Genomic DNA, 11,818 nt, shown 5'->3' with positions numbered 1-11,818 from the left:
CGAAGTCGCGCAGGGCCAAGGCTGGCGGTTCCAGCTCCCACTGAGCACCGCACGCAGCACACTGCGCCTTGCACACCAGACACCCTCTGCTGGCAAAAGGACCCAGACTGCATCATGTAATAGTGGTTTTAAAATTAATTTTTAAGTAACAGGCCTACAGGCTTAAATATATTGTCCTACAATTTTTTTTGAAATATTAGGGGTACTGTGTCGAATAAGCGGAAAACGGAGCGAGCCACGCACATGCGCAGCCCACCCCCGACCCTTGACGGCCACCTCCCCGCCACCTGCCAGCACGTCCCACTCCGTCTACAATTTAACTAAAACAAGTGGTGAATCCAGCAAAAAACACAGGAATCTTAGAAATTCATTCTCTATCTTGTTTGTCTTCGGTATGGACAGAGCGTCATACTGGCTGTATTTTCCCACGAATTCTTTTTAAAACGCCTTTTGAATTTCGACCTCCCCTCGCCTTTGAAATGGTTCCTTCCAGGAGTCCCGGAACGCGCGGTTAGAACCATTCTGTACTCTAGGCGGGAGGGAGAGTAGGGGTGGCCGAGAGGGAGGTTTTTGCAGTGGTGCCTGGTTTCGCCCCACTCTTCAGGACTTTGGGACCGTCTCCATGTTCCCGAATGCGGGTTTGGAGGACTTCGCGTGTCAGGGCGCGTTCGGGTGTTTCCTGCGCCCCTGACAGCGTGGGGCTGATGGTACGATCGGCCGAGTCACGCGCTCTGGGCTCCGAGCCGACTGCAGGAGGTGCGGGCATCGCCGGTGAGTGCTGCGGCTCTGCGTTCGGCCAGCGCCCTTCGACTGTCACGGTCGGGGCTGACATTTCCCCTGCGGGGTCGGGGACAGAGGTGGCCCCCGCTGCGCCCTTGTGGGGCCGGGGCCAGCAATCATGAAGTACCTGGCACAGTTAGGGGTGGGGCTGCTGCGTCGTGGTTTGGGGCGAGCCGGTTTTCGCTGGGCAGAGATCTGGCCCGAGGACTGGCGGAGGGGGATCGGCGGAGTTTGGGTTGGTCCGAGGTGGGCGGGCGAGTGATTGGAGGGTTAGGACTGAGAGGGTGGTGTCACCGGACTCTGACACGTACGGGGACGGTGAGGCACACATCCCTAAACTGCCGGGATGGGGGAGGTAACCTGGATTGAAACCGCTGGTCAGAGTCATTGAATATTGCCCGGAGAGGGTACTCTCTCACCACCACCACCATCCCCGTCCTGATTTTGTCATATCTGGTTTGGGGGAAGACTGTGGTTTCCTTCCTTTCTCCTGGGCTGGTATTCCGAGAAAGGCCTCTGATGAGCTGATAGGCCTCATTTTCTATCCAGGGCGGGGAGAGGCCTTCCTTCTCTTTGGTTTGGAGGATATTGTCAGACTCACGTTTATGCCCTGGAAACAATATTCAGCCCTTAGACTCGTGTGGATTGAGGTCGTCATGGTCACCAACAGTCATGAGAGGCAGAGGGCAAGCTTAGTGGAAGTAGGTCCTGGTTCTCCAGCTCTTGGGTGCCTGGCACAACCCATAGTGTCCCGCTGTGATTGGAGGAACTTTGTCACAGCAGAAAAGGCCACAGTCAGTCTAGTGCTGGAGGCACTAGATTATCACTATTGTCATTAAGTAATTGAGCAACAGTGGCACGTGACAGACACTGTTTGTCTTGCTGGTGTCTTACGTCAGGGAGCTCTGTAATTGGAAATCCAGGTGAAAGCAGTAGATGCAGTAGAGCTGGGAGAGAGTCTGAACTGAACGGGATCCCCTGCAGAAGTTTTCACCCAGTGAGTCCTTGTTGCGATCCCAGCTCTGACTTGGGCTTTCTGTGGAGAGTATGTAGTGCTAGCAGCTGCTTGTTCATTGCTGGATGAGATCCATTATAATCACCATATTTACCTACAGAGTGCTCTAACTTGGTAGCCTTTTAGTGGCCTTTTTATATCTACTTTTGTAGTATTGAGGATTGAACTCAGGGCCTTTGCACTGAGCTGCAGCCCCAGCCCTTTATTTTTTACTTTGAAGCAGAGTCTTGGTAAGTTGCTAATTCCCAGGGTGGGCTCAGACTTGTGATCCTCTTACCTCGGCCTCACAGGAATGTGCCATGACGTATGATCTAGTGGTGTCTTTAATCCTCCATGGTCCAATGAGATGACCATAGGAAGAAAGGATGAAGAAGAACAGGGCCAGGGGGCACCAGGGAGTGGGAGGCTGATGCAGGTGTCACTGTCCAGGGCCAGGCCTTGGCTCAGCCAGTGGGCACATGGACAGGTACCCACCTCTTGGAGAAATTTAAATACTTGCTTTAAGTTTGATGATGGCTGTGGGATGGCAAAGGGTTTCTGCCTGTTCCTTGGATTCCAGAGAGCTTGTTAGGGTGATTTTTAGGCATATCCTAATTTGTTGAGCATGCATCTTAGAATTGGAGAGTGACTGAAAAACTGATGTCATGCAACCCAAAATTCAGATGTGATGTGTAGTGCCAACCCCAAGAAGCATGTTTCTCAGCTCTGGTAGTATTCAGGGAGGTTAAGTAACGTGTGATGCCAGCTGGCTGCTGAGGGCTACAGACACAGGTTATAAGTCTGTGTCGCTCTGAAACACTACCTAGGGTTCCTCCCCAATAGCTGCCTCAGGCAGTAGTGTGTGTGATCCAAAGGTTCAGAACTCTTGTTGGACAATATTTTTCATCAAAACAAAACTTAATAGTAATAGAGTAGCATGTTAATCCTAGGTGCTGGAAAGTGGCAGAGTTGCCTCCAGTTTCCCCTTCTCATTAGAAAAAGGAAAGAGAAACTTCTAGACTTGGCTTGCTGTGTGTGCTGCCAGAGCAGCCTCCTTACAGCCAGTAGTACAAGGAGGGGGACTACATGTTTTAAAGATACTTTCGGTGCACACCTGTAATCACAGCACTTGGGAGGATGAGACAGGAGGGTCACTAGGAGTTCAAAGCCAGTCTGAACTATACAGTGAGACCCTGTCTCAAACAAACAAAAAACAAAACAGAACAACAAAATGTATATATATTGTATTTTCAAGATACTTATGTTTAAGAGATCCTTTTTTTTCAATTTTTATTTTTTTATTAGTACATATTTTCAGTGCATAATGATTACATTTCTCTTAGGGAGTTGGGAGATCTTTTTTCAGATACTGCAATAGAGATGTAAAACTTCAGGTGTGATGTCAGCCATGCTTAGAAGGCAAGATGGCTGCTGAGCTATTCGGAGCCACAGGTGTAGAGCTGGAGATGTAGCTCAGTGATAGAGTGCTTACCTAGCATAACTGAGCTTCTGGCTTCTGTTCCCACTTTGAGAAAAACAAAGCCAAAAAACCCCACAGATATCTTAGTTTTCTGTCACTGTGACAAAATACTTAAGAAAATCCACTTAGGAAGAAAGATCTATTTTGGCTCAGGGTTTCAGTTGCTGGTTGCTTGACTCTGTTGCTTTGGGCTTGGGATGCGGCAGAACATCACAGTTGGACCTTGTCGGGAAGCAGAGCTGCGTGCTTCCGTGGCATCTGGAAGCAAAGGGACAGAGGTCCCAGTATCCCCTTCAAGGGCCCAGTGACCTAACTTCCTCCCACTAAACGTCACCACCTAAAAATTTTACCACCTCTCCCGCTAGCACCATCATCTGACAGCCAAACCTTCAACACACAGGGACATTTAAAATCTAAACCACCACAAAAGATGATTTTTCTGAATCTTTGAGATGCTTTGATTTGAGATTGGCTATAAGCTGCTTGAATGACAGAAGTCACTGGTCTTAGAATTACCTGTGATTTTATTTTTCCTTCCCTAGAAATTGTCAAGACTTCGCATATGACTGCTGTTGCCATGGCTGACTTGCCTGGCAGGTCTTTGCATACTCTGGTCTAGTTGGGCTGGTGGAGGTGTGATTCTGCTAAGTTGTAAGGTCAGTATCAGTTCTGGAAGGAACCTTAATTCTCTCCCATTTCTACTTCAAAAGAAGATGTGACCTCCTTTTCCAGGGTTACTGCCTCCCTCTTTACTTTGGGTCCTGCTTTCCCTTCTTCATTACCCAACCTCCTTATTCTATCTGTGATCGTTGTATTTCTTCCACAGTGAATACTTGTCTAAGTGCAGTGCTGGGGATGGAACCCAGGGCCTCTTGTGTTCTAGGCATGTACTCTGCCGTGGGGCCACAGCCCCAGCCCACAGGGTATTCATAAACCATCATGGTCCTTGACCCTGTTGTTGTGAGCCCTCTATTTAAACTCAGTCTTCTTGGTTCCTGTGCCACTGGCCTTTCCATGGTTGTGCCTTGAATCTTTCCTGTCCATGGACACATCCCTTTGCTCCTGTAAAAGTGTCATCTCTTCTGTGGGCAACTCCATATTTACCCATTTGTTCAGCACCTGCTAATCTGTGTCAGGAACTGTTGTAAATGCTGGGGTATAACAATTAACTAGATTTGTAAAAAGGGAGCACAAACAACACAGCTCCTGGAGTGAAAAGTGCTGGTACTCAAAGCCGGGGAAGGGGTGAGTGATAAGGGGAGGGTACTGAAAAGGGGGAAGGGAGGGGCCGATTAGGGAGGTTCTACGGAGGAACAGGCAAGTGGGCGCTGAGTCTTGAGGAGAAACAGCCAGATGCGGAGTGTCGTGGGCCTTCGCCCTGAGCCCCACCGTCTCTGACAGTGTAGCTGACATCTCTGTGGGACTCGCAGGGATCTGTCCATCTCCATCCCTGGCCGGTTGGGCAGATTCACACTGCATCTCCCTGCTTTGAATCCCTAGGTTAAACATCACAGGCAGGCCGTGTGACTGGCCAAGCCTTACTTATGTCCATGCCTGCCAGGGGTGAGGACATTCGGAGGAGCTCCCCAAAAGAAAAGAATATTTGGGCTGTGGTCAGTGCCCATTGTGCAGTTCCACATTTAGAAGTGTGAATGGCCCTTGTTGCTTTGCTACCTTCTGTGGTCTCCTTGAACTGTTTTTCCTGCCGCACCATCCTGCCTTAGAGCCAGCTGATTATGGACTAAAACCTCTACAAACTGTGAGCTAAATAAACCTTTCCTCCTTTAAAAAAAAAGTAAAATTAAAGCCAGGTGTAGCAGCGCACGCCTGTAATCCCAGCACTCCGGGAGGCTGAGGCAGGAGAATCGCTGTGAGTTCGAGACCAGCCTGGGCAACATAGTGAGTTCCAGGTCAGTCTCAACTACATAGTGAGACTCTGTCTCAAAAAACAAAACAAAACAAAAAAGTAAAATTTTAAAAAGTTTGTGAATGTTTTTCTGTTGCTTTGAGCAAAGTGTTTCAGGGGAATTTTCTGTGATTACAGAATTGTCCCATAACCTGTACTGCTCAGATGGTAGCCACGATACCCATGTTCTGTGAGCAGTGAAAACCTGGCTTTCAAGACTGAGGAGCTGAGTTTTGCTGTAGTTAGTTAAAGTCTAAGTTACCACATGTGGCTGTGGTTTGGAGAGTTTAGGGCCACTCTAGGCTGGTATTTCAGACTCACCAGCCAGCCAGTGTGGCCTGCGGTGTCCATGAATTAGATATGGTAGGGATGCCAGCTTTAGCTGTCCCCCTCTGTTGTGTGGGCAGTGGATGCTGGGCATGCAGTGTATCACTGAACTGAACCCTGGACCCTACCTCCGCCTGTCCCACTGTGGTCTACAGATGTTGCCTCCACCCACATGTGGCTGTGCCCTCATCTGTAAAGCTGTCCCTGATTTTCCCTAAACAGAGGCTCTTCACCTGCTGACCTTCCTATGAGGAGGAATAAATTACCTCGTAACTCACTACCAGCCTCCATCTGTGATAGCAGTGGGTATTGTGGACTTTTAATATGTTCCTGCTGACTTGAACCTCAACAATTTTACCCTTGGAATTGCTTGAACCACAAGCCACTGGATGGGGCAGATATGCCTGTAGGGCCCCATTGTGAACATGTTAAATTGTTTCACTAGCTCCAAGTTAGAGGAAAGGACTTCCATTGATTCCATATCCTGCCAGTCTCACCCTGTTCCCGCCACTTCCACAGAACAGCTCCTAGCTGGGTCAGTAACTTGCTTTTGCTGTACAGGAAACTTTCAGTAATATCAAATGGTTCCAGTGCTCCTGGGGCACGGGGGAGATTTTGGGGTGTGGCAAGTACAAGTCTGCTAATGGTATCCCTGCCCCCACAGGCCTCTTCCCCACCTCCGAGGCACCATGAATGCCATTGTTGCCCTCTGTCATTTCTGTGAGCTCCATGGCCCTCGCACTCTGTTCTGCACGGAGGTTCTTCACGCACCCTTGCCCCAAGGAGCCGGGAGCGGGGACAGCCCTGGCCAGGGTGAGCAGGCTGAGGAGGAGGAGGGCGGCATCCAGATGAGCAGTCGAGTCCGCGCCCACAGCCCAGCTGAAGGAACCAGTGCTGAGTCTAACAGCCCAGGGCCCAAAAAGTCGGACATGTGCGAGGCAAGTGTCTTTGGGATCTTGGGGACATTTTGCTCTCCTCGGAGGTGGAAGGGGATGTGAGGACAGGAGACCTAGGGCCCTGAGAGCACTGGGTGAGTCCTTCGGATGATGACCAGCCTCCCCGGGTTCTCAGTAGGCCCTTAAATGTGCTTATCTCTGGGTACCTTTGGTTCTTTCCCTTTGTCTCAACTTAGCTTTTGTGATTGATTGTTTGTTTGTTTGTTTTCACCAGTACTGGGGATGGAACCCAGGATTTTGTGCATGCTGGGCAAGCACTATTCTGCTAACCTACCTCCCTAGCACTTATTTAAAATGTTTTTAAAATCTCCCTGAAACATGTCTTGGTAAATTGCTCAGGCTGGCCTTGAACTCTTGTTCCTCCTACCTCAGCCTCAAGTAGCTGGGGTTACAAGCATGTACCACGCGCACCAGCCCAGTTTTTAGCTTTTTGATCTGCTCCGTTCCGGCAGACAGTTGCCACCCCAGTTTGGCATGTACCTTTGAGTTTGTACACCCCAGCCATCCTTGGCTTGCGTCCCTTCAGTCCAGCATCCCCAGGGGAGTTCCTCACAAGAGTCCTGGCATTCTTTGTTGTGTTGGTTTATGAGCTCTGAGGAATACAGCTGAATAGTCCACTTTGGTGGTGGCTGTGGATTGGGCTTGAATCTGGGGTGAGGGTTGGACCTGCCATTCTAGGGCCAACAGGACTCCAGACTCCTCATTTGGTTCTACTCAGAAGTAGGCAATGTGCGATTGCTAAAAACACCTTCAAGGGAGACAAGTGTAGGGAGATCATTTGGACCTGGGAAGGAGGAGTCTGGGAGCTTGGCCAAGCCACCTAGGTGGTGTCCAGGCTGCTGTGGAGTCCTGCATCTGTCTTTTGGGAGGGGCTGACTCAGGGCCCCGCAAGATGCGCTAATGTGGCAGAGTGTCGGAGCTGTGTAAGGATGTAGCCCCCCGCCAAGCAAATGGTCTGAATGGAACCGTCTCAGGCTGCCACACTAACACTATGAAGGCCACTGTCCTGTGGTCACTCTGGCTCCTTGACTCTGACCACGGCCTCTTCCACATGTTCTTCAGGACCAAAGACAGAGGCCTGGGTGGGGGATTAGTAGCACTGCTCAGAAGAATGGCACGGCTTTGGTCACTGGGACCAGCTCCTTCCCAGCTCAGCTTCACTTTTGTCTTAAAATGGGGTGTCTTCCTGGCATCACCTCATAGGGTTGTGCTCTGAATTCAGTAAGGTAAGGCATGAGGACCTCTTCATAATAATCTGCAACATAAGTGCTCAGCAAGTCTTCTGGCCTCTCTCAACTTTTATGAACCCGGGGTCCTGGGTCCTGGTTTTCCTACTTAGGAAACATTTAAGTCCTCAAATGACTACAAATCTCTGTGCCAGTACAAGGAAAGTGATTTGTAACTTAATTAACTTCATTTCCTTCTTGTGAATAGGGCTGCAGGTCGCTCGCTGCGGGGCACCCAGGCTATATCAGCCACGATAAAGAGACCTCCATTAAGTATGTCAGTCACCAGCACCCCAACCACCCCCAGCTCTTCAGCATTGTCCGCCAGGCCTGTGTCCGAAGCCTGAGCTGCGAGGTGAGCCTGGGGCTGTGCGCAGGCTTAGTGCCAAAGTTACAGACGGGAGAGGAAAGGTGACTTCTCCCAGAAGGCCTGGCACTCACTGCAGTCTAGAGTATGGCGTACCTTGGCTACCTTGAATTTAAAAGAATAAGTCACGATGGACTCTAGTTTTCTAGATGGGTGCTACTAGCTTTGCTTCTTTCTTTCTCTCTCTATTTTTTTTTTTTTCTTTCTTTTTTGGAGACAAGATCTTACTACGGAGGCCAGGCTGGCCTTGAACTCACTGTGTTATGCAGACTAGGTGAGGCTTGAACATACAGCCATCCTCCTGAGTGCTGAGATTGTGGGTGTGCACCACCCTGCCCCGCTCAGGTTTCACTTTAAACTCCACTTTTCTCTATTCCTTTTGGATACCTTTCTCAGATGTGAATGATTTCTAGGATATGTAGTCACTGTATCAAACATCACTTTTTTTTTTTGTTAAATTTATTATGATGACATTCATCATTGGGAATTTGTACCTTTACATGATGTATCTTAGTTATTTTTTTCCCCACTCCCCTGCCTTCAAGCCCCTCCACCCCTCCCTGTTTACAAAGACTTTGTTTCCATTTTTTTCTTTTCCAAATTTATTCCTTTCCCCTTTCCCCCTCTCCCTCCCCTTTCTCCTTCCCCTTTCGACCTTTTCTTCCTATTTCACGTTATCTGTTATTCATTTTAATCCTTGTTTACACTTTCAGTTTCTCACGCCAGAGAACAAAACACTTTTTTTTTTTGGTACCAGGAATGGAACTCAGGCCCTTGCACTTGCGAGGCAGGCAGTGGAACCTCTGAGCTAAATCCCCAGCCCAATATCACTTTTTAATTGTCTTGGTCATCACTGTATGTCCCAGAGTTCATCATGTGTCGCTCTCAATACCTCCTGAAGCGTGCATCGATTTGTTCCTAAACTCTCGCTGCTTCTGTTGCATTTGAGTCTTGGCTTTTAGTTTCTTGCTGACTCTCACTGTTGCTTTATGCCCACTGTCAATAATTCCCTCCCTAAATTTCCTGCTGTGCCTCTGCTGGCAGGCAGATGACCATATTTACTTCATGTGTGTGTGTGTTTTTGGTACTGGGGATCAAACTTGGGACCTTGCACTTGTGAGGTAGGCGGTGGAACCACTGATCGTGTGTGTGTTAAGCATAAAGATGTCACAAGGGAGGAACTGAGGGCTAAGAATAGAGCATGCAGATTTGACTGTAGTGGCTGTTTAGACCTGTTAGTTCTTTAGTCTACTCAGACAAGCAGGTGGGCACATTTGAATGTAGGGTAGAAAAAATATTTGTCAGCAGTCCTTTATGGCTCAAGATGGACAAAAGTTAAGGAGCCCTAGTGTACCAGCCCTAGCATTCCATGTAACACATGTTACTTCTAGAAAGTTTGATGGGACTGCAGGGTAGGGGATGTTGCGTAGTGATACAGTGTATGCTTAGCATGTACAAGGCCCTGTGGGAGGTCCATTCCCACCACCAGGAAAAGGAAAAAAGAAGAAGAAAAGTGAGTTTGCACACAAGAGCTTTCTGCTCTCACGTGTGTCCTCCCCATCTCCGTGTGAGTATTGCTGGCTAACTCGTGCCAGCGGAGGCCTGACAAGGTGTAACTTGGTGGGGAACTTGCCTGGCTGAGCATGCACAAGGACCTGGGTTCTGTTCCAGGCAGTGGGAAAAAGGTCTGAAGGGGAAGCTTTGACCCTGTGTCACTGAAACGACTGTCCCTCGAGTCACTGTGATTTCCTCCCAGGTGTGCCCTGGCCGTGAAGGGCCCATTTTCTTTGGGGATGAGCAGCATGGTTTTGTGTTCAGCCACACCTTTTTCATCAAAGACAGCCTGGCCAGGGGCTTCCAGCGCTGGTACAGCATCATTGCCATCATGATGGACCGGATTTATCTCATCAATTCCTGGCCCTTCCTGCTTGGGAAGATCCGTGGGATCATTGATGAGCTCCAGGGCAAGGCCCTCAAGGTAACATCTTGGGGAGGCACCAGGGACTGCTGGAGTCTCTTCTTACTCTTGTGTGGATGCCAGCAGCCCAGGCAGCTTTGCTGCTGTTGGTCCTGTGGCTGCTGTGCTGCCCAAGCTGCTTCTTGGCTTCAGAGTTGAGGTCCTGGGATGGGCATCCTGGCCTGCTGCCTGCTTTACTCTTCGCACCTGTGTTCACGGTCCTGGGGTTTCCTTGCAGCAGTCAGGCCACTGGCTTCCTCCTTCCTGTCTTTGCTTCCCCTGCCCTTCATGTCAGAGACTGCCCCTTAGTCTTGGTGCGATCCCCTCCCCCAAGTAGAGGCCTCCCACTCTAGTGCTGTCTCAGGGTAGGACAGGGTGCTGTTGTGAGAGCCCTCGGACTGCAGTGTCTCTAGACCACAAGGCCTGGTTTTCGCCTGTGTTGAAAGGTTGTGGAGGGCCCTGCCTTTCCTCTGGTTGCTGGAGGTAGTCGCATGGCCCTTATGTGCAGAGGGGAAGGCCAGAGCACTTGGAGATCAGTACTCAGGGCTGCTGCAGGGATTGTGTCGTCCGAGTACCTAGTAGGTTCCTAAAGAGCCAGTGGTAGGAGAGTGGCCAAGAGAAATCTCTACCGGTTCCCTTTCGAAAGGGGGCAGAACCAGCCTGGGTGTGATGGTCAGACTGCAGGTGCTTTCTGTGTTCTGTGTCAGGAGACACAGTGAGTGTCTGGGAGGAGCAGTGTCTGCCTCAGGCTGACTTGATTATCGGCTGCTCTCTCCTTGCCTTTTCAGGTGTTTGAGGCAGAGCAGTTTGGATGCCCCCAGCGAGCTCAAAGGATGAACACGGCATTCACACCCTTCCTGCACCAGAGGAACGGCAATGCAGCCCGCTCACTGACTTCCTTGACCAGCGATGACAACTTGTGGGCCTGTCTGCACACCTCCTTCGCCTGGTAACGAGTGCCAGCTTTTGGCCGCTGTTAGAATGATAGCAGTCACTAGTGTTGGTTGGATTATCCTGAGATTTGGGAGAAAGTCTGTGCCGAGTTTGCTGGGCTGTCTACTGGTGGAACTGGCCAGTTGGCCCTGGTGGAGGGAAGAAAAATTTAGGTGGAACTTGCTTCTCACTATTACCAAAAAATGTTTCTGTACCAAGACCAGTACTCCCCTCCTTTAAAAACAAAAACATTTATTTCACAGCTCCTGTGAGTTAGGAAGTCAGAATTGGCTTAGCTGGGTCTTCTGGCTCAGGTCACAGGAGGCTTTTGGCTGGGGCTGTAGTCAGCTGAGGCCTAACTAGAGGGGCGGAGTGAGCAGGGCTGGCTGTGGGCAGGGAAGAAATGAAGCTGGCACCTTCAGAGTGCCCCATCTGAGAGAATCTACAAGGTTTTATGGCCCTGAGCTTGGCAGGGACCTGCTGTCCCTTCCGGCACTTGCTGTTTGGTAGAAGTGTGTGCTGTCACTTGAGCCCGGGCCTGTGGGGAGGATTGGCCTCTAGCACCTTGTAGGGGAAAGGTGTCAGTACATGTGTGGACTTGTAAAACTGCTCGTGTATTTCTGGCTGTGCACTATTCTGTCCTCCCGATGTAGGGTATCTTCCTGCCAGAACCCCCAACCCTTAGCTTGTTCCCATGTGGCACCAGCTTAAAGTCCATGTCTTGTAGAGTAGATCTGTCCTAACATGAAGAAATCCTGAGGTGGACCCAAGTTCACCTCCTAAGATCCCACAGACTGAAATGTATCTGTTCCCCCACCTGTCATGTAGTCTTTCCTGTACCTAAAAATTTTTTAAGTTGACAAGTAAAAAGTATATATATATATATGTATAT

At 49.7% G+C, this 11,818-nt stretch overlaps 1 protein-coding gene across 2 annotated transcripts in view; it reads left to right on the top strand.

Moving 5' to 3' along the window:
- Nucleotides 1–317: 317 nt before the first annotated feature.
- Nucleotides 318–11,818, top strand: part of Flcn (folliculin) — a 22,113-nt gene continuing 10,612 nt past the window's right edge. The window contains exons 1-6 of one of the 2 annotated variants that reach the window (XM_010637398.3): nt 319–771; nt 3,797–3,910; nt 6,152–6,425; nt 7,878–8,024; nt 9,793–10,014; nt 10,782–10,942. In XM_010637398.3, coding sequence (XP_010635700.1) covers nt 6,177–6,425; nt 7,878–8,024; nt 9,793–10,014; nt 10,782–10,942 — 779 coding nt within the window. In that variant the 5' untranslated portion in view covers nt 319–771; nt 3,797–3,910; nt 6,152–6,176. Of the gene's footprint in view, nt 772–3,796; nt 3,911–6,151; nt 6,426–7,877; nt 8,025–9,792; nt 10,015–10,781; nt 10,943–11,818 lie in introns of both variants that reach the window. The other variant, XM_010637399.3, reaches the window with a different exon arrangement.

Source organism: Fukomys damarensis, unplaced genomic scaffold (assembly GCF_012274545.1).
Source record: "Fukomys damarensis isolate Sample0158 unplaced genomic scaffold, DMR_v1.0_HiC HiC_scaffold_23, whole genome shotgun sequence".
Taxonomy (NCBI): domain Eukaryota; kingdom Metazoa; phylum Chordata; class Mammalia; order Rodentia; family Bathyergidae; genus Fukomys; species Fukomys damarensis.
The sequence above is the reverse complement of the archived record's forward strand: the minus strand, read 5'-3'. Positions and strand labels throughout refer to the sequence as shown.